Consider the following 20,285-nt stretch of genomic DNA (forward strand, 5'->3'; position numbering starts at 1 on the left):
CCCAGACGTCTCAGCGATTTCTGCCCAGACACTGTTACCAGCTGCTGTATTCCAGCTATGTTAAGGAAATTCCAGGTGTATGGCAACCCTAAAGGTGGCAAATTTGCCTCTACAAAACTATGGCCAACACTCTGCTTGCCTTTGAAGTTTCAAAAATAGCTTACAGCTCATGTGCTGGGCATTCACACCTGCAAGCTGTCGGCTTTTATGAGCTGCCTCCAGCTATGGTGCGGAGGCTGTGGGCTGAACTGATGTGAGTCAGGAGTCACCAGCGCAGATTTGTCTGTTCTAGACTGGGCTTTGCTGAAAGAAGACAAGGATGGATTTGTATTGCAATCCACTCTGTGGCCTTGGAATGCGGAAGCTAAAGTAAAGTATATGCAAGAACATTAGAAAATCTGCTGCGTCGGTGGCCTTTCTAATCCAGCGTGCTGTTCTTACAGTGGACGAGAGTCCTGTGGGAAATGAGCCAGCACTTTGCACATGGCCAGAGAGACTCTTACCTTTGTGCAACAAAGCAATAAATAAATTAGTTTATTGATTTCGACTGACTTTCAGAGCCCCCAGCCACTTAAACATCTGTGACCTCCCCACCCGCATTACTGGATTCCCAACTCCTATCAGCAGAAGCCAGCCTGGCCACTGACTAAGGAGGATGGCAGTCAGAGCCCAGCAGCATCTAGGAACATAATAACCTGAGTATTGCCGACACTGACTGGCAGCAGCTCTCCAGGACTTAGTATCATAGTTGGATGGGACCACGAGGGTAGTCTCGTCCAACCCCCTGCAACACAGGAAAATCTTTTGCCCCACGTGGGGCTCAAACCCACAACCCTGAGAGTAAGAGTCTCATGATTTACCAATTGAGCTCCCCAGTAGCTACCCAGCCTGGTTCTCTCCCAGCTCTTACCTGGAGATGCCGATTGGGGAATTGAACCTGGGCCCTTCGACATGCAAGGCAGATGCTCTACCTCTGAGCCACAGCTCTATAGAGGGCTATTCAAATCTCCCTATTCAAGAAGGCAATGCTTGTTCTGATTGGCCAGCTGCTACCCAGAGCAGGTTTGCTGCTTTCTGTTGCATTGCCTGACTTTACCTACCAGCTAGTAGAGATAGGTAAGGGAGGCAGCGAGCAGGTGACCCCAAGAGAGGCCCAATTTGTGGTTGTGGTGGTTGTTTTTACCCCCCTTTCATTATCTGGAGATCCTGAATCGGCATCTGGATTACTCCCTGTGATAAGAGCCTTTCAGGAAGGGGGGGGGGGAGCTGAGAGACTGACCTCTCCTGACTCTATAATCTCAAAGCCCTTTTTAATTTAAAACTCCTTCCTGGCCCGATTCCTTGTTAAGTCCCCTGATGACAGGGAGGGAGACCTCTTCCTAGCGTGCCTGGTTGGGGGGGGGCAGGCAGGGGGCGGGCAGAGCCGGTTGCCACAGCTGCTGCCTCTTCAATGACGCTACTGTTGGGTGCCAGGGCAGATTTGGCACTGGGTTTTGCAGTAGGAGGGCAAACGGCTGGCTTTTTACAGGCCGGGCATCCCTTCCGTGGGCTGTGTGGTCTTGGAGATGACACAGCCCCGTACAAAGGGCTATTGACTCACTGGGCCAAGACCGTCCCGCAAGAAACGAGTGCAAATTCTGGGCTTGGAGACGTAAACTGGGTTCCCTGTTATAGCCAGTGCTCCCCAGGACAGGGAGAGGGTTTTTCCTTCTTGCCTCTCTCATAATCCTACAACTCGGGGCTATCAGATGAAGCTGAATGTTGGAAGATTTGGGGCAGACAAAAAGAAGAAGAGCTCTGTTGGATCAGGCCAGCAGCCCGTCTAGTCCAGCATCCTGTTCTCGCACAGTACATATTTATTTACTTCTTGCCCACCCTTCACCCTAAGGTGCCAAAGTGGGATACAGCCATGAAAACACAATTTGAACCATGGGATAGCTCATTCGATAGAGCATGAGACTCTTAAATCTCGGGTTTGTGGGTTCGAGCCCCACGTTGGGCAAACACGTTGCATTGCAGGGGGTTGGACGAGATGACCCTTGTGGTCCCTTCCAACTCTATGATTCTAAGTCCTGGAGAGCTACTGCCAGTCAGTGTAGGCAATATTGAGCTAGGTCTGACTTGGGTATAACATTAGCAAAACAGCAACAGACCTATGGTTACGTGAAACACACTCAATAAACACACAAGACATAACCGGCTGTACTTTTAAGTAAATAAGGTATACTTCATTGTATCAAATTGTAGATTTCAGCGGAAGTTCATGCATAAGGTCCACGCATGTATAAATGTCTATTCCACCTGTCTGTTCATAGAGTCTAGTAATCCACATGAAGGGTTGTTACAGTTCCACAGAATCCTTTCACAGAGTCTAAGACAAAGATTTCCAGAATATTAGCCTTGTTTCGCCATCCTAAGCCTTATGCATGAACTGACTAGAGAATGAACTGATCCACTGGGTCTTCTGCTTTTTTTGTTGAACTTTATGAAACTTCTTCTTAACCAAGGCTCAAGGCTTTCATCTGAACTAGCCAGATGTTTAACTGAGAATCCATCACAGTCAGTCCATCATTTGAAAAATAAGACTTGAGAGCTGTTGTACCCCAAAATGGCAACCAGACATTCCTTTTTAGCAACTGCAAGCTTGTTTGAGCCATTTGGACGCTCGGGTTGCGAACGTGATCCGTGCGGGATGCACATTCGCAACCAGCAGTGTTCGCAACCCACAGCGAGGTGTCTGTGCATGCGTGGGTTGTGATTTGACGCTTCTGCGCGTGTTCAAAATGCAATTTATCGCTTCTGCGCATGCGCAACTGCCGAAACCCGGAAGTAACCCGTTCCGGTACTTCTGGGTTTCGGCTGGTGCATAACCCGAGATATGACTGTAGATCTGAGCTTCTAACACTGCTTCTTATGCACTTAAGAAAAGCACAGGTCCAGATTTTGGCTCCCTCCCTCCCTCCATTTTCTGCCCAGAGAGAGATGGGTGCTTGTATGTTAGTAGGTTGGTTGACGTACCCAGCCCCCCATCTCTCCTCGGAGGGCCCAGGGAGCATTTTTTCCTGCTTCGTAATGTCCAGGCTCCATGCCCAGCCCTCGGCTTTTATGGACATTGTCCGAGTTGAGGAGGAGGAGGAGGCAGTTGAGAACAGACTCCCTCCTGCTTTCCTTTCTCTTTTGAAGCCACCAGCCCCGAGTCAAGAAGCCTCAGTGGAAATAAAATGCCAACAATCTTGGACTGTCCAGCTTTTCGCAGATGAAAATAAACTCGCTGCAAGGGTAACTTGGCCCGCACATAAACAAACATGCATGCACCGTATGTGCCTGCATTGTTACTCTAACTACAGCTAGAAATAGATACAGTGGGGGGGGGGGGAATGAATGAACTGGTTCCATTATCATAGTTTTGTTTCAACATCATCTTGTCCCGTTTCTGCTCTCCCAGTCAGAACAAACGCCGCATGCTCAAACCACCCGCCTCCTGTGATCTCCGCTGTGGTTTTGACTCTGTTCCACTATTTCCTCTGTAATTGCTGTTGGTTTCTAAGAGCAGAATAATTGTATTATTAATGTAATCAGAGGCCCATCTGATTCCACCTTCTTCCCATTTCCTATAGAGACCAGGAGTCAGGTGGCTGCAAGCAATCTTCCTTCCCACCCAGACATCTGATATGTAGAGGTATATACTGCAGCTGTATATATGGAGGTTCCTCTTAGCAGTTTAGCCATTTATTTAGGAGGTTTCTTACTCGCCCATAAGGTCCTAAGGTGGGTTATGGCAGTAGAATATACAGTTATAAAAAGGAGACAAAGCCATTACAGGGATACAACTGTTAGCAAAGCAGCTTCAGTGATGATACAGGTGGAGTCCAAAGTAGAAAGAAACCCTTATACACACTTTCCTGAAGAAAACTGAACAAAGCACCTTATAATTTGATGAGAAGTTTTGTCTTTTCTCTCAGGCCCTGCACACAGAAGGAGGTCTTTCAAGCAAGCATACAGAGGGGAAACTCCCTCACAACTGTATAGCCAATCAGAGCATGCACCACCTCAGTGGGCATTGTGCTGCCCTGCCTGGTTGCTAAGCAACGCTTCCACTTGGCCCCCTCTTGGCTGGCTGACCTTCACGCTAACTCTGTTAGTCCTTAGGGTTGCACACAGAATGATCCCCGCGATTGCTCTTCCAAGAAAGATGAGTAAAACAGTTCCAAATAGAACAGAACAGTATAAAGCTTGATAAACAGTACAAAAAGGCACAAAGCAAAACAAAAATACATTAATTGTCAGAAAGCCTGGATCAAGAGGTATATGGCTAAAAACCCCCTACAATGAAGATGTTCTGTGGGGAGGGAGTTCCTCACTTTTGGGGCTGTCACAGAGAAAACCCCAAATCATAGCATCATAGAGTTGGAAGGGACCATGAGGGTCATTGAATCCAGCCCTCTGCAATGCAGGAATCTTTTTGCCCAAGGCGATCCTCGAACCCAGAACCCTGAGATGAAGAGTCTCATGTGATTGAGCTACAAATGATTCACTACACTGGCTAGAACCCACAATGCTATACAGTGGTACCTCGGGTTACATACGCTTCAGGTTACATACGCTTCAGGTTACAGACTCCGCTAACCCAGAAATATTACCTCAGGTTAAGAACTTTGCTGCAGGATGAGAACAGAAATCATGCTCCGGCGGCGCGGCAGCAGCGGGAGGCCCCATTAGCTAAAGTGGTGCTTCAGGTTAAGAACAGTTTCAGATTAAGAACAGAACTCCAGAACAAATTAAGTTCTTAACCTGAGGTACCACTGTATATATAAATGACAGTATTGACATAGGAAAGAAGAGGTTTGAACCTCGCTGGGTCTCTGAAGGTGGCTGAATCGGCAGTAAGGCTGGTGAAGTCTCCCATATCTGGATTACTTGGATTTCTGCATTGGGTGTGTGTATGTTTAATTACGTTGTTAGAGAGAGAGAGAGAGAGAGAGAGAGAGAGAGAGAGAGAGAAAACCCTGGGTTCTTGAATGGCCGCTGCGTAATGTGCGATGAGCTAATCTTTGCCCCAGATCTCTTGAGGTTTCCCAAATATAGTCACCTCTTGGCATATGCCCGAGGAAAGCAGAACAGGGAAGTCATGGGTGGGCGGCTGGACAGCTGTGTTTTATGGGCAGCTGATTACATTACGCCAGGGCATGACTAGACAGGTGTACAAAGATGCTAATCTATTTGCTGGGTGTGTCAGGCAACAGGCAGAGGAATCTGATCAGGGCTCTGAGCCTCCTCTGTTTTCTTAACATTTTGCATTAACATTTTGCATCCAGGTAACCCATATTGATTCTTACCCATCTCTACACACTGCTGTTGCTTTGTTTTTGTTTGTTTGTTCAGCGCACTTAATATCTCAGAAGCCAGGGAGGTGGGCGGAATAAAATCCCTATTCCTTCCTCCCTTCTCCCTCGGATGACCGAAACCGGAATCATATAAGCAAAAGGGGAAACGCTGCAGAATGAGTGGTGCAAACGAGAACATTTTATTTATTCAGTTTTCCATGCATTTATTAAATGTGCACAAATGATGCGTTTGTTAAGAGAGAGGGAGCACTGGAAACGGCATTTGGGCAAGCTCCGCAAAATGAAAAGGAATAGCTTGCAAGGCAGGCTCCTGTGCTGATCCCAGGTGTATGATGGGTGCAAGCAGGACTTTCAGAGTCTTCTGAGACCCAGTGGAAAGGCAAGGCTGCTTGCTCCCTACCTAGATGCATAGCTGTCAAGCGTCCCTTATTTGGCGGGACAGTCCCTTATCCCAGCGCTATGTCCCGCTGCTGTCCCTTATTGATGATGTCCCTTAAATAAGCTACTGAAGGTAATGGGGCCCTTTCTATGTCCAGCTGTCCTTTGTCAACAACAAATTGTTGCTGTTTTTTGTGTTGAATATATGCTATATGGTAATTTATGGACCTAATAGGTATCTAAAGCCATTTGCATGCAACAAAATATGTATTTTATCAAAGTAATTGTTGATCCCTTATTTTGGCTGCTGATCCCTTATTTTCGAGGCTGCTGGTCCCTTATTTTCAAATCTGTAAGTTGACAGCCTAGATGTCTCTGGGGTGGGGATTCTTGGGGGGCCAGGCCTAATTCATCCACACCTGCATCTTAAACCCAAGAGTTGCCGCTGGCAACTTCCTGGCTCTGCACAGCAGAATGTAGAGTCTTGCCTTGCCTCTTCCAACCTCCCTGTTTTCCCGGCAAATCTGGAAACATTTGCGGCTGGGAGGTATTGGGGTGCAGAAGTCGGCCTGGGTGGTGGGGGCAAACGATCTGCTCTCCGTCTTAAGTGTTCCCAGCTCTTCCTCGCTTCCACTCCAGATGGGAGAGAGGTCGAGACCAGAAGCGCCCGTTTGTAGCTAACTAAAAATACCAGTTTCGCTTCTCTTCCATCCCCGACCCCCACGACTGTCTCCAGCTTTGGGCTGGCATGGTGCCAACAGCTGTTGAGATCTGGTTGCTGTGGCGATGGCCGTCCACATGTGTTCTGGAAGGCCAGCCTGCTGTGCCACATGTGCAAAAGATCTCTTGAGCCGGTTGCAAAATAATTTGAGGCCGGCTTGCTGCCTCATCTCCAGCCCGTTTGGCAGATTAGACCCCGGAGCGTGACGAGGGATTTTGGACGTTAATTTCTCCTGCGCTGCTGAAGATGTTTCTGTCAATGGGGCTATATAAATAGTAACACCCCCCCACCCCACCCGTGCTCCAATTCTCAGCATCTGCTAGTCTCCCAAAAACATTTCATAACGGATCGGCTGCAGGAGAAATTAATGTGTCCTCATCTGCTTGGAAGCGACATGGAGCGACATGCACATTCAGAAATTATTTTTTTGGGGGGGAGTGACTCTGGCTTGGCAGGGGGCGTGGATGGGAAATGGTGTCCCAACTAGAAGTGCTGCAGCTCAAAGCTGGCGTAGTGCAGCAGACTTTTTTGGATGTGGGCTGTTGGGCTGGAATCCTTGCCTCCGCCACAAAACCTGCGACGTGGCTTTGGGCGAGTTACCCATCTCTCAAAATAAAACATTTGCAGCAAGCGTCGAAAGAGGGATATGAGACCTATGTGTGCACAAACTTAAAAAAAGAGAAATATTCATTCAGGCCACGCAGCCTTGCAAATCCAGGGACATTCTGCACTCCCTCTGCATGATTTATGGATTTATGCACATTAAACACATTTACACAAAGCTAATAAAAGGAAATGAATAAATGTTCTCATTTGCGTAAGTTATTCTACGGCGTTTACCATTTGGCTCAATGGATTCTGGTTTCGGTCATTAGAGGGAGAAGGGAGGTGTCCGTCCCACCCCACAACCACCTCCCTGGCTTCTGAGATTTTGGCAGGCATTGCCCAGGGCAAGCTTAAGACTAGAAACTTGATTTTAAAAAGAGACAGATAGGAAGCTGATGTCAGGTCAGGCGTTGCATTTTGGATAACCCAATATGGCAGGCGGTCACCATAGACCGGAGCACAGTTTGATCTGCATTCAAAGGGCACTCACAACTCAAACACCCCAGAGTGTCTGTCAGTGCTGTGTGCATGTGTGCGTGAGGTGAGGAATGAGTCCAGAGGCCCTTGGTACTTGTGTCGAACCCAAGCAAAGTTATCCTGCTATATACAGTGGTACCTCGGGTTACATACGCTTCAGGTTATATACGCTTCAGGTTATAGACTCCGCTAACCCAGAAATAGTACCTCGGGTTAAGAACTTTGCTTCAGGATGAGAACAGAAATCATGCAGCAGCGGCAGCAGGAGGCCCCATTAGCTAAAGTGGTGCTTCAGGTTAAGAACAGTTTCATGTTAAGAACGGACCTCCGGAATGAATTAAGTACTTAACCCGAGGTACCACTGTATTTACATTTTACAAGCTGCCGTGGGAGAGTTTTGCTCTGCAAGGTGGCATCTGAAGGGCTTTTGAATAAAACAGGCAGGCAAGCAAGCCTCACTGGGACTGTCCCGCTTCAGAACACCTGGAGTGGGGAGGCCCCGTGTCGGAATTGTGAAAAGCCTGACACCGCTTCCCTGCCTGTAGAAATCTAGCATGTGGCGGGGAGCAGTTCTAAACCCAGCGCCACCTCTCTGCTTGTAGAAAGCTAGCATATGATGGGCGGCAGTTCCACCCTGGCCCCCTCTTCCCTGAGAATTGCGGTGAGGCACTTCTGCTGGAGAACGAGCGGCCAGGAAGACTCGGCTAATCCATCAAGGGCAGCTTTTGGAAATGGACTCCCTGGAGCTATTACAGCTTGTCCATTTTCTGCCCTCGCCTCCCCGTTGGCTTCATTCCCTGTGTTGTGCTGCCGATGCTTTTTGTAGTTGCTTTGGCTGGACCAAAACCTCTTCTCCCTGCACAAGAGGTTAGTTTCTTCCCCAGACAGCTGGTTCATCTCAGCTCCTTGCATCTCTTTCCTGGCTTCTCTTAGAAAAGCGAGAGGCAGGCTAAACCAGCCTTTCTCAACCTGGTGCCCTCCAGATCTTTTAAGCAAGGGGTGGGCCAAGATTTTCAGCTGGCTGTCTGCCAACTTCCTGGCCCTCCCCTCTGCCACTGTTGGGTTCCCCTCCCCAAAGTCAAAAAGGAGTAGTCTTCTACATTGGCTCCCAGTATGTTTCCAAGCACAATTCAAAGTGTTGGTGCTGACCTATAAAGCCCTAAACAGCCGCGGCCCAGTATACCTGAAGGAGCGTCTCCACCCCATCGCTCAGCCCAGACCCTGAGGTCCAGCTCCGAGGGCATTCTGGCTGTTCTGTCACTGCAAGAAGTGAGGTTATGGGGAGGTTACGTAGGCCTTAGGTTGCTGACCCCTGGACTAGACCATGTGAAAATGAGCATAATATTTTAGCTGCAGTTCTTTCATTTTCAGCTTTGTATTCTTGCTTTTGAAAGAAATCGCGCCTAGACATTCCGTTGTGGTCCCATAGTCTAGGTTTAAGCTGCCATTTAGCGCCTAACTTGTCCTAGATGCCCCTCAAGGGGTCCCTCCCAGTGCTACAATTCTCTGATGGTACGATCTCAACTATATTGCTTGTTCCAGAAGGCAAGAAGGGGAAACACACACGGTGGAAATGGAAAAGGTGTTCATTATGGAGTAAGGCAGAGGTTTTTCCACTGGAGTCGCCAACCTTTGGCGCCCAAAAATCTCCACGCAGTCACCATTGGACCTTCACCAGTAGCAAAACGAGCCTGGGGAATTTTGAACACTGCCCAGGTGTTGTTGGACTACAACTCCCATCATCCCTGGCGAGCTTCGCCAATGCACAGGGATTGTGGCATTCGAAGTCCAACGACACCCGGGGTTGAAGACTTGACTGGCAGCTCCAGAGTTTCCTTCCCAGCCCTACCTGCAGACACCAGGGTTTTGAACCTGGGACCTTCTGCAAGCAGAGCAGGAGCTCTGCCAATGAGCTGCAGATTTCCCTTTAACACCTAGGAGAGCAGGAAGCTGACTCATACCAAGAAATGCCATAAGTCTTATCGAACTCAATGTTGTCTGCAAAACCAGAGGCAGGGAATCTTCTGGGCCCAAAGAGTCAGATCTTTATCTGTGGGACTACCCACCTTCCATTTGCCTGATGATGTGAGTCACTGCAGTGGCCCATCTAGCTTAGTGTTGTCAACACTGACTGGCAGCAGCTCTCCAGGGTTTCAGGCAGGGTCTCTCTCTCTCTCTCCCCGCCCCCAGCCCTGCCAAGGATTGAACCTAGGAACTTATGTGTGCAAACTACTTAACCCTGTTGCAACAGATCAATAAAGATCAAGCTTACTAGCTGCTTTGCTTCTCAATATTCTCTGGTTGGCCTCTGTTATTTTCCCTTCCGATAGGGGACCCACTTAAGGACTCTATATGGGCTCTTGGATACCCCATATGGGAAAAGGGCAATTTTTGTTTACAACAGTTTCCTAGGGGTTCAGGAGGGGTCTTGTCCCAGCCTTACCTGCTGGGGACTGAACCTAGGACCTTCTGCATGCAATGCAGATGCTCTGTTGTCTAGCTATGGCTCTTCAGCTTAAACGGCTCTGCTCTCAAATAAAACGGCTAACAGATGTTGTGTCAGAGGTCTCTGCCCTTGCTTTCAGGAGCCCAACCAAATGTGGAAAAGTTGCAGTCATTTTTGCTGTTTTTTCCTAGTGCAGGAAAAATCCACTTTTCCGCTCCCACACCCCACCCCCTTTCAGCAAGAGAGCTATTCTATACAGGCTTGTAAAATTCCATGCATTAAATTTTGTTCCATCGAGGGAAAATAAAAACTCATACTCTTCCCCATCCGCCGCCTTTTAAAAAGCCATTTATTTACCTCTTTTCAGAATCATTAACTCACTTTCCCCAGGGATCACAGTGGCTCAGAAAACCAGAAAAACAGATTATTCATCGCTGAAGGTGGATAATCCCTGGAAGATAAGACTAGGATAGAACACTGTGAATGGTCATTGTGGCAGCTTTGAAACTGGTCACTCTTAACACTGTCCGAAATAAATATGCACTGCATTCAGCGTTAGCTCAGTGTAGACCCATCACAACTAATAGGCATGGCTAAGTTAGACCTGTTGATTTCAATGGATCTACTCTGAAAGCGTTGTAAACAAAAATTGCCATTTTCTCTTATGGGGTATCCAAGAGCCCATATAGAGTCCTTACATAGGTTCCCTATTGGTAGGAGAAAATAACAGAGGCCAACCAGAGAATACTGAGAAGCAAAGCAGCTAGTAAGCTTGATCTTTATTGATCTGTTGCAGCAGGGTTCTCCCCTTACCCGCAGGAAAGGAGGAGGAACCCAGAACCATGGCGCGCAAGGCCTTATATGGACTTTTGAACTTGCCACCCTGTAGATCAAGACCACCCCAAGAAACATCATACATACATCACAGAAGGGGTGTAACCTAAGACCACCCCCCAGATACATCATACCTACATCACAGAAAAGGCGGTCTAAAACAGAAATTTGAATGTTGTTTTTCTCCTGTCCTTGTTTATCTCCTGTCTGGCAGGTTACTTGATTGGATTGCCTGGGGAGCCTGGCCAGTCTTTTGTAATGATAAATACCGTATTTTTCGCCCCATAGGGCGCACCGATCCATAGGACGCACCTAGTTTTTTGGGGGGGAAATAAAGGGGGAAAAATTATTTCCCCCCCAGGCGCGGGGCTGGGGCGGGGGAAGCTAGAGCTTCCCCTGACCCCAGCACCCAGAACAGGCTGCTCTCCGCAAGCCATGGGAGGGCTCCCGCGGCTTGCGCAGCACTACCCGAAGCCCGGGTGCAACTGCTCAGCATGCCCGGGCTTCAGGATAAGAGGCAGCTCTGTGCAAGCTGTGGGAGGGCTTGCGCAGAGCTACCCGAAGCCTGTGCGCAACTGCTCAGCGCGCCCAGGCTTCGGGGTGCAGGCAGCTCTCCGCAAGCCGTGGGAGCCCAGCATCCCCTTCATTTTTGGAGGGGAAAAAGTGTGTCCTATAGGGCGAAAAATACAGTACTTAGTTCCTGGGCCATGTCACAGGCTCACACCCTATTCAAATACAGACATACCCTTAAGACAGGATTTGTGAATGAAAAGACATTGGGGAGGCTTTTCCATTTTCCCATGACCTTGCAGAGAAAACATTTGGTCAGTTTGGGAATTAAAAATGGTTCCAGGTCGGTCTTCCTGTGCTGATCTGTGTATGTGCTTGGTTGGTACACTTATGAACATTGAACATATATCTAAGACCTCAGAATTCCTATCACACAGTTCAACATATCTGGAAGGCACAGGTTGCCGAAGGCTGTGCCTGGATTTACTGCATGTGCCTTGCTGTTTCCGATATGTCTCCCTGAGCCGGGAGGGCATAAATCACTGCATCTGGGAGCAGCTTTTGGCTCAGGGCATCACCTCCTGCATCACCTCCTCTGGCTACAGACAGGGTGGGCCCCTTCCTTGTTTTGAACTGGTTGCCAAGGCAGGAGGCCCAAACATCCCCCAACTTTCAGTCTGTGGCTAGGTGTACTTTCATCGACAGTCTGCAAGCATTGGGGGGGGGGGGAGTTATTCTCCCTGGTTCCTTCAGGGCATAGATGTGCTGGCTAGGGGCTGGTTTATTAGGGTCCCCAAGGGCCAACTTATCCAACCCCCCAGCAATGCAGGAATCGCAACTGGAAAAGGAGACTTCCCCCGTTTGACCCTCCCTGCCATCCTGCAAGGTAGGCTTCGCACAGGGACTTGAATCAACTTTGTTTTGTTGTGGGCTGCAAAGGAAGCAGTGTGTTGGATTGTTTGCGGTGGGCTGGTTGCTAATCAATGACTTTTCTTTTTTCCTCCATCCCCTCTCCCCCCTTCCCCCTTAGGTAAGAGAGATCCTGGGCCACTGTACCTGCCCATCCCAGTTTCCCATGGTCAAAGTCTCAGAGGGTAAATATAAAGTGGGAGACTCCAACGCCCTGATCTTTGTTCGAGTAAGATCTTCTACAAATACATCTCTTTCCCTCCCCTCCTAGCTTTTCCCCTCCCTCCCCCCCAAAGAATAATCTCTCTGCCGGGCTCTTAACCAGTGGTTCACAAACTGGGGTGTACCACCACCTAGAGGGCTGTGGGATTACCTATCAGGGTGCTAAGAGGCAAGGGACCAGCAGAAGTGGGGCTGCGGAGAGCTGGAGGTGTAAATGACTATCAGACTTTGAAAAGCCCTGGATCAAGCCCGCCAAATTTGTTAAATTAATTAAACCACATAGTTTTAATTGGATTTTGAATAAAACGTGCAATTAATTGTTACTGTTTCGGAGTTCATTGTGTTATTATCTTCCTTAGTAGGATGTACAAACCACTATCCTGAATAATGCTTTTCGTAGGGTAGGGAGCACCGGGGTTGAGTTTATGGAACCAAAGGGGGGGCCTCCCCTCCCCCCCAAAAAGTTTGGGGACCACTGCTCTAGACTCTGTGAGATCAGATTATCATTGATTGCATCTATCGGTAGCTTTATGCAAAGAAAAAGCGTCAAAGTACAATGAGGAAAATTTAATACAATGAGCAAGACAAAAGCCCTTAGATGCTCATCCAGATGTATAAGGGCAGAATGTTACCCGCCCTGTTACAAGACAAGCACCCTCCTAGGGGTACCTGCAGCCAGTCGGAAACCGTGCCTTGGTGGTCAAACGTTTTCGGAAGTCGAACGGACTTCCGGAACGGATTCCGTTTGACAACCAAAGTACGACTGTATACCTAAAATCTTTTGCTTATTAGGGGCTTCCCGCACATTTTGTTCAAAAAATTGCTTTGCAGAGGTATCAAAATTTTCAAAACTAGGGGTTCCATGCTTTTGAAAAACAGGTGGTCCTTAGTAATTATCTAATTGGGACCCACTGATTTAAAACGCAATTACACCTGTTGCACCCCACCCAGCAATCTCCCCTCTTGCCTTTCCATGTGAGGATGCACCCTATTGATCCCACCAGCAAAACCTGCTCACCTGATGTGGGTTTTTTTGGGGTTGCCCACACAGGTGCTGAGGAACCACGTGATGGTGCGGGTCGGCGGGGGCTGGGACACCCTGGAACACTACCTGGACAAGCACGATCCGTGCCGCTGCGCCTCTTTCTGTGAGTATGGAGGAGACTCGGGTGACTTGTACTGACCTTTTCCAAGCAATCTGCACAGAAGTCTGATCTGGGACGCTTTGACAACATCTCTGCACAGGACCACAGAGTGGTGCCCTGTGTGTGTGTATTGGCATGAGTTGGTATTACAAAGATCCTCAGCATCTCTAGATGTCAGGCGGCAGAGGAACCAACCCCCACGGCAGGTTGCCAGGAACGGATAAGACAAGGAAAAGAACCATGGGAGCTGTCGTTGCCCCCACATAGCTGCAGTTCCCAGCGCAGTTAACAAGTCATACTTCCCAGGATTCTTGAAAGCTGCGTGCTTTCAATGTGTGTGTGTGTTTGTGTGTGTACATCATGAAACACCCAGCAGAGCTTTCCAAGGCAGTGATGCTTCTGAATACAGTGGTACCTTGGTTCTCAAACTTCATCCGTTCTGGAAGTCAGTTCCAAAACCAAAGCGTTCTAAACCCAAGGCGCGCTTTCCCATAGAAAGTAACACAAAACGGATTAATCCAGACTTTCAAAAACAACCCCTAAAATAGCAATTTTACATGAATTTTACTATCTAGCGAGACCATTGATCCATAAAATGAAAGCAATAATCAATGTACTGCACTATAAAATAAATAAGACAGTATTGTAGATGATAAAAATTTAAATTAACATTTTTTTCCTTACCTGCATTGATGATAGTCAATCCATTTCTGCAGTCACACAATCAATCAGTAGCTGAACTGGGTTCCACACAGTCACAAAAACAAAAACAAAAACTGAAAAAGCCTCAAAAACAAAAGCACAAAATAAATAGCAAGAACAAAAGCACCAAACTTAATCTGTTCCGGAAGTCCATTTAACTTCTGAAATGTTCGAAAACTAAGGTGCGGCTTCGGATTGGTGCAGGTGCCCCTGAAACAATAGCCCACAACCACATCCGACGTTTGGCTTCTGAAAAACGTTCAAAAACCGGAACACTTACTTCTGGGTTTCCGGCATTTGAGAACCAAGGTACCACTGTACCAGTCCCTGGAAACCACGGAGGAGGGACAGAGTGCTTTTGTGCCCAGATCCTGCTCTGGGCTTCTGATTGTCCATTGTGAGGAGAGGGTGACAGGCTGAATGGGCCATGGGCCTGATCTGGCAGAAAGGCTCTTCTGATATTCGTACAGAGCTTCCAGGTGCAGAGGCAGTCTAACTTGGTTCTTTGGGGCCTTTGGCCACTGTGAGGAAAGGATGGCGGACTATATCTATCAGCAGCCTCATCCTGCAGACTGCTTTTTTATGCCATCTTGGGGAGCGTGTTTGCGCATAAAGATAAGCCCAGATTTCTGGATTTTTCCCACATTGGCAACCTGCCTTGGCACGATCCTTGGAGGGGCTGCCGTTGTTTACAAAGGCCATCCCTTGCTCTCCTGCATTGTAGCTCAGCAAGTCATGCTGTGAGCCTTCTGTTTTCCTTCCCAGGAAACTGACCCCATAGCAGCTGACTCTGAGTCTTCCTGTTGTTCAGGGAAGCGGAGAGCATGAAACGATATTAACCTCAAAACGGCTACATAATCAAGCCTGGGAACTTTCAACTTCTGAAGGTGGGGGTTTGCTGCATTCCCGCAGTGCCCCCTTGTGGCTCGTGGCCATCATAGCTTCCTTCCACACGGGTTCATTGCGCTTTGCACAAAACAGTGACCTGGAGTTACCCAGCCTTGCTGTTTTTTTTCTCTCCCTCCTGGTTGGCTTGGATGCTGAGCCTTGCAACCCTATGGGCTAGAAACTTGACTTTTAAAAAAAAAAATTAAAAACAGACATTCCACAATGTTCAGCTGAAAGTACATCAGTCCAACTGTAAAGGTAAAGGGACCCCTGACTATTAGGTCCAGTCGTGGCCAACTCTGGGGTTGCGGCGCTCATCTCGCTTTATTGGCCAACCGAGCCGGCGTACAGCTTCCGGATCATGTGGCCAGCATGACTAAGCCGCTTCTGGCGAACCAGAGCAGCGCACGGAAACGCCGTTTACCTTCCCGCCAGAGTGGTACCTATTTATCTACTTGCACTTTGACGTGCTTTTGAACTGCTAGGCTGGCTGGAGCTGGGACCGAGCAACGGGAGCTCACCCCATCGCAGGGATTCGAACCGCCGACCTTCTGATCGGCAAGCCCTAGGCTTTGTGGTTTAACCCACAGCGCCACCCGCGTCCCTCAGTCCAACTATATATATTGGGATAAATACCTAGTGGAAGGACAGCTTGTTATCTCCCCAGTAGCATTGGTGCATAAGCTTGTGTTGCAGATGAGACAACGGAATGGAGCAATGAGGGGTTGGGCTAGGGAGAGTCTGGTGAGACAGCCTTGTAGATCAGTTAGCAAAATCTGCTAGTCCACAAGGATGTGCACAGCTGACATTAGCCGTTTGTGAGCTTTGAGAAACAAAAGTTTGCTCTCTAGGTAGCCGGGTAATATCAGAGAACTGTAGAGTTACAAGGGACCTTAAGTTTTATCTAGTCCAAACCCCTACAATGCAGGAATCACAGCTAAGGAATCCCTGGCAGAGATTTGTATTAAATTTGTTTTAATGTGGCTGATTTGGTAAAAATATATATGGAGAAAAAATCAATAAAAATGATTTTAGAATCCCTGACAGATCCTTGCTTGCAACCACAGAGCAGGGGATGCTAACTTAGGAGACACAGCCAGAAATAAGCTTTCCCCCCGTTAACAAGGTTCACCAAATATTGGCTTGGCTAACCAGCCAGCCATTATTTGTCACCCCACCCTGTGTCCACTGAGAGTTTGGGAGAGGGTCTTCCCTCATTGGTTCAGGGTGAGAAGAAGGTAAGAAACTATAGAGTCCTCCTGGTGCTTGGCTGGGGCAATTCCTCTTCTGTACTTGCTTGAAAACCGCAATGGACGTGAGGTAGAGATCTCACTCGCCACAGGTCTGGGAGAACTCGCCCCAGGCGATGTGGCTTTGGGATGCACCCAAGGAAATGCGGGCAATTGGCAGGCCGGCAGCTGGCTCCAGCCCACTGACCAGCAGCCGGGCGATCTCCAGTCCTTGGATCAGCATGTACCATATTTTTCGCTCTATTAGACGCACCGGACCATAAGACGCACCTAGTTTTTAGGGGAGGAAAACAAGAAATAAGAAAGCAACGCAAAGCCTCCTGAGCGGAGAGGAAGCACTCCTCCCTCTTCGCTCAGGAAGCTTTGCAGGGCTATCCCTTAAGCCAGGAGAGCAAGCGGGATCGGTGTGCACCGATCCCTCTTGCCCTCCTGGCTTCAGCGAAAGCAAGCCGCCTGGCTTTCCCCCCACCTCCCGCAAGAGCCGTGCGCTCTTTAAAGGGAGCGTGGCTCTTGGGGGGTTTTCTGGGAGGTGGGGGAAGGGACAGAGCCACGCACTCTGTCCCTTTCCCCACCTCCCGCAAAAGCCGGGGATAGTGGTGCGAAGCCTCCACAGGGCAGCGGGATGAAGGCTCCCCGCTGCCCTGCATTCACTCCGTAAGACGCACACACATTTCCCCTTACTTTTTAGGAGGGGAAAAGTGCGTCTTATAGAGTGAAAAATACGGTAACTGCGACTCGAGCCTCAGAAACCTTCAGAAACTGAGCACGCAAGCCAGCAGAGAAAATAACTCTCCACAACAGAAGGGTGGATAGAGGCTGTGTAAAGCGTATTTACAGGCATTTTATTCAGCATCAGGACAAAGGGAAAAACATGTCTTCTCTCCTTCGTGTCCAAGCAAGCAGCATAAGCAAAAGCTATACACAAACGGAAGTTCCCAGCAAGCTGTTTTCTGTGCTGGAGTGTAAACAGGCATGTGACATACAACAGTCATGCCTGTTCCTCTTAAGGTGGAAGGGAATATCTTAAGAGTGGCATGTGGATGCTTTTCTATCCTGGGGATGGAAGACCGTTTTTGTTTCATTTTCCTCACTCGTCCTGATGTCCTCTCTCTGTTGCAGCCCACCGCCTGAACCAGACCCGGGGACTCGGATTCTCCCCCCAGAAGACGGTGACTCCAGGCAGCCCCCAGACAGGCAGCCCCAGTGCCCAGCGCCGGGCTGAAGCCATGAGCCAGCACAAGCTCTCCGAACCCCTCCGTGGCGGGGATAAGCGGCTCTCCGCTGGAGGGGACCCGAGCCACACAAAAGGGACCCGTCCCGGACACCCCGCAAAGGGGCCTGGAGGAGACCACATCCCTCCGCGGCAGCTGCCAGGGGGTCCTTTGACCACGAAGCACGACGGGCTGCCCTCAAGGTCCGGCCAGAGCTCTGCCAGCCCACTGAGGGGGCCCACGGTTCAGCGGGACACCAGTGACTCGCGGCTGTCCAACACTCTCAGGTAATGGAGGTTGTTTTCTGGATGGAGGAAGTTGCCTTATCCCGAGTTGTTCCCTGGGTCCAGTTAACTGGTCTACACAGACCAGCAGCAGTTCTGCAGTGTTTCAGACAAGGGGTCTTTGCCAGCCTTACCTAGTGTCAGGGGCTGGGCACAGGAGGAATGGTGGAGACTGCCTCCCTAGCCTAATTATAATTATAATTTATTATTTATACCCCGCCCATCTGGCTGGGCTTCCCCAGCCACTCTGGGCTGCTTCCAACCAAATATTAAAATACAGTAATTCATCAAACATTAAATGCTTCCCTAAACAGGGCTGCCTTCAGATGTCTTTTAAAAGTTTGGTAGTTGTTCTCTTTGACATCTGGTGGGAGGGCGTTCCACAGGGCGGGTGCCACTACCGAGAAGGCCCTCTTCCTGGTTCCCTGTAACTTGGCTTCTCGCAGTGAAGGAACTGCCAGAAGGCCCTCAGCGCTGGACCTCAGTGTCCAGGTAGAACAATTTATTATTTATACCCCGCCCATCTGGCTGGGCTTCCCCAGCCATTCTGGTTGGCTCCCAACAGAATATTAAAAACACAATAAAACATCAAAAACCACCCTAAGCAGGGCTGCCTTCAGATGTCTTCTAAAAGTCAGATAGTTGTTTATTTCCTTGGCATCTGGTGGGAAGGCGTTCCACAGGGCGGGTGACACTACCGAGAAGACCCTTCCAGAGAAGAAGACAGTTCAGAATTACAGCAGGGGTTTGAGGGAGGTCACAGCTCAGAGGCAGATGAGGGGGAAAGTTGGGAAAGAATGGGAGAGGAGGAGGAGGAAGAGGAAGAACCAGGAGAGCAACAGCTGACGGACACAGTGTCTTTAGAAAGCATTCCAGACCCACTCCCTTCTCCCAGAACCCGGCGAGCCTTGAAAGTAGGAGAGCAAAGGGCTCAGAAGCAAAGTGCCTTCAGCGCCACCCGTAGAAGAGATGACGAATGGGGAAGTGGGAGAAAAAGAAGGTGGAGACTCACCTGGGGGCAACGCCATTATTCCAAGAGGCTGTGTTTCCAAGCCTCTCTCTGTGAATATTGAATAAAAAGCAGGTGGTAAGAACTTTTCCTTGTCTTATCCACTCCTGGCAACCTGCCGTGGGAGCTGGTTCCTCTCCTCTAGAGATGCTGAGGATCTTTGTAACACCAACTCATGCCAATACACACACAGGGTACCGCTCGGTGGTCCTGTGCAGAGATGTTGTTAGAGCATCCCAGAGCAGACTTTTGTGCAGATTGCTTGGAAAAGGTCAGTACAAGTCACCTGAGCCTTGGGAAGTCCATAGAGCTTTCCAAGAGTGTCGCTCGTTTGACTTCCTCCTTCGGCTCTATGCCATTCTGAAGGGAGAAGACCATCAGGCAGGAAACGGTTTTTAGTATCTCCTGGGTAAAGGGAAGCTTCCGAGCAGGACCCGGGTGCAACAGAACTTTCTCCACTGCTGCCCCCTGGCAGTGGAAGGGGAACATATCCATCATGACAGCCGTCCCCTCCGTGAACTTGCCTAGTTGTTTTCTCAAGCCATCCAACTTGACAAGCATTGCTGTATCGAACAGCTAAACAGATGCACGAAGGCGCAGAGAGCCTTAAGGTTCTTCCTCTGGGTGGCTGCAATGGAAGTCCTCCTCCCTTAGGCTCCAGCTTCACTGTCATAATGATGGAAAACATAACCTGTACAACTGTTGTGGGAAACAGCCAGCCCGTGGGCCTGGGATAGGTCAGTCAGTAAAGCATGAGACTCTTAATCTCAGGGTCGAGGGTTCGAGCCCCGTGTTGGGCAAAAGATTCCTGCATTGCAGTGGCTTGGAATAATAATAATAATAATAATAATAATAATAATAATAATAATAATAATAATAATAATAATAATAATAATTTTATTATTTCTATCCCGCCCATCTGGCTGGGCCTCCCCAGCCACTCTGGGCGGCTTCCAACAAAGATTAAAAATACATTAAAATGTCACACATTAAAAACTTCCCTGAACAGGGCTGCCTTTAGATGTCTTCTAAATGTCAGGTAGTTGTTTATCTCTTTGACATCTGATGGGAGGGCGTTCTACAGGGTGGGCCCTCTGCCTGGTTCGCTGTAGCTTTGCTTCTCGTAGTGAGGGAACCGCCAAAAGGCCCTCGGCGCTGGACCTCAGTGTCCGGGCAGAACGATGGAGGTGGAGACACTCCTTCAGGTATACTGGGCTGAGGCCGTTTAGGGCTTTAAAGGTCAACACCAACACTTTGGAGGCAGCTGCCAAGACCATATAATACCTGTCCTGAATGACCTACATTGGCTCCCAGTACGTTTCCAAGCACAATTCAGTCACCAGTCTAG

General features: G+C 48.9%; 1 protein-coding gene across 1 annotated transcript in view; it reads left to right on the forward strand.

The window, feature by feature from the left end:
* GAS2L1 (growth arrest specific 2 like 1) overlaps positions 1-20,285 on the forward strand; it is a 50,091-nt gene that overhangs the window by 25,756 nt on the left and 4,050 nt on the right. The window contains exons 3-5 of the mRNA XM_081174785.1: positions 12,348-12,455; positions 13,500-13,596; positions 17,553-17,931. Coding sequence (XP_081030911.1) covers positions 12,348-12,455; positions 13,500-13,596; positions 17,553-17,931 — 584 coding nt within the window. The remainder of the gene's footprint in view (positions 1-12,347; positions 12,456-13,499; positions 13,597-17,552; positions 17,932-20,285) is intronic.

This window comes from Podarcis bocagei, assembly GCF_964188305.1.
Source record: "Podarcis bocagei genome assembly, chromosome: 16".
NCBI lineage: Eukaryota > Metazoa > Chordata > Lepidosauria > Squamata > Lacertidae > Podarcis > Podarcis bocagei.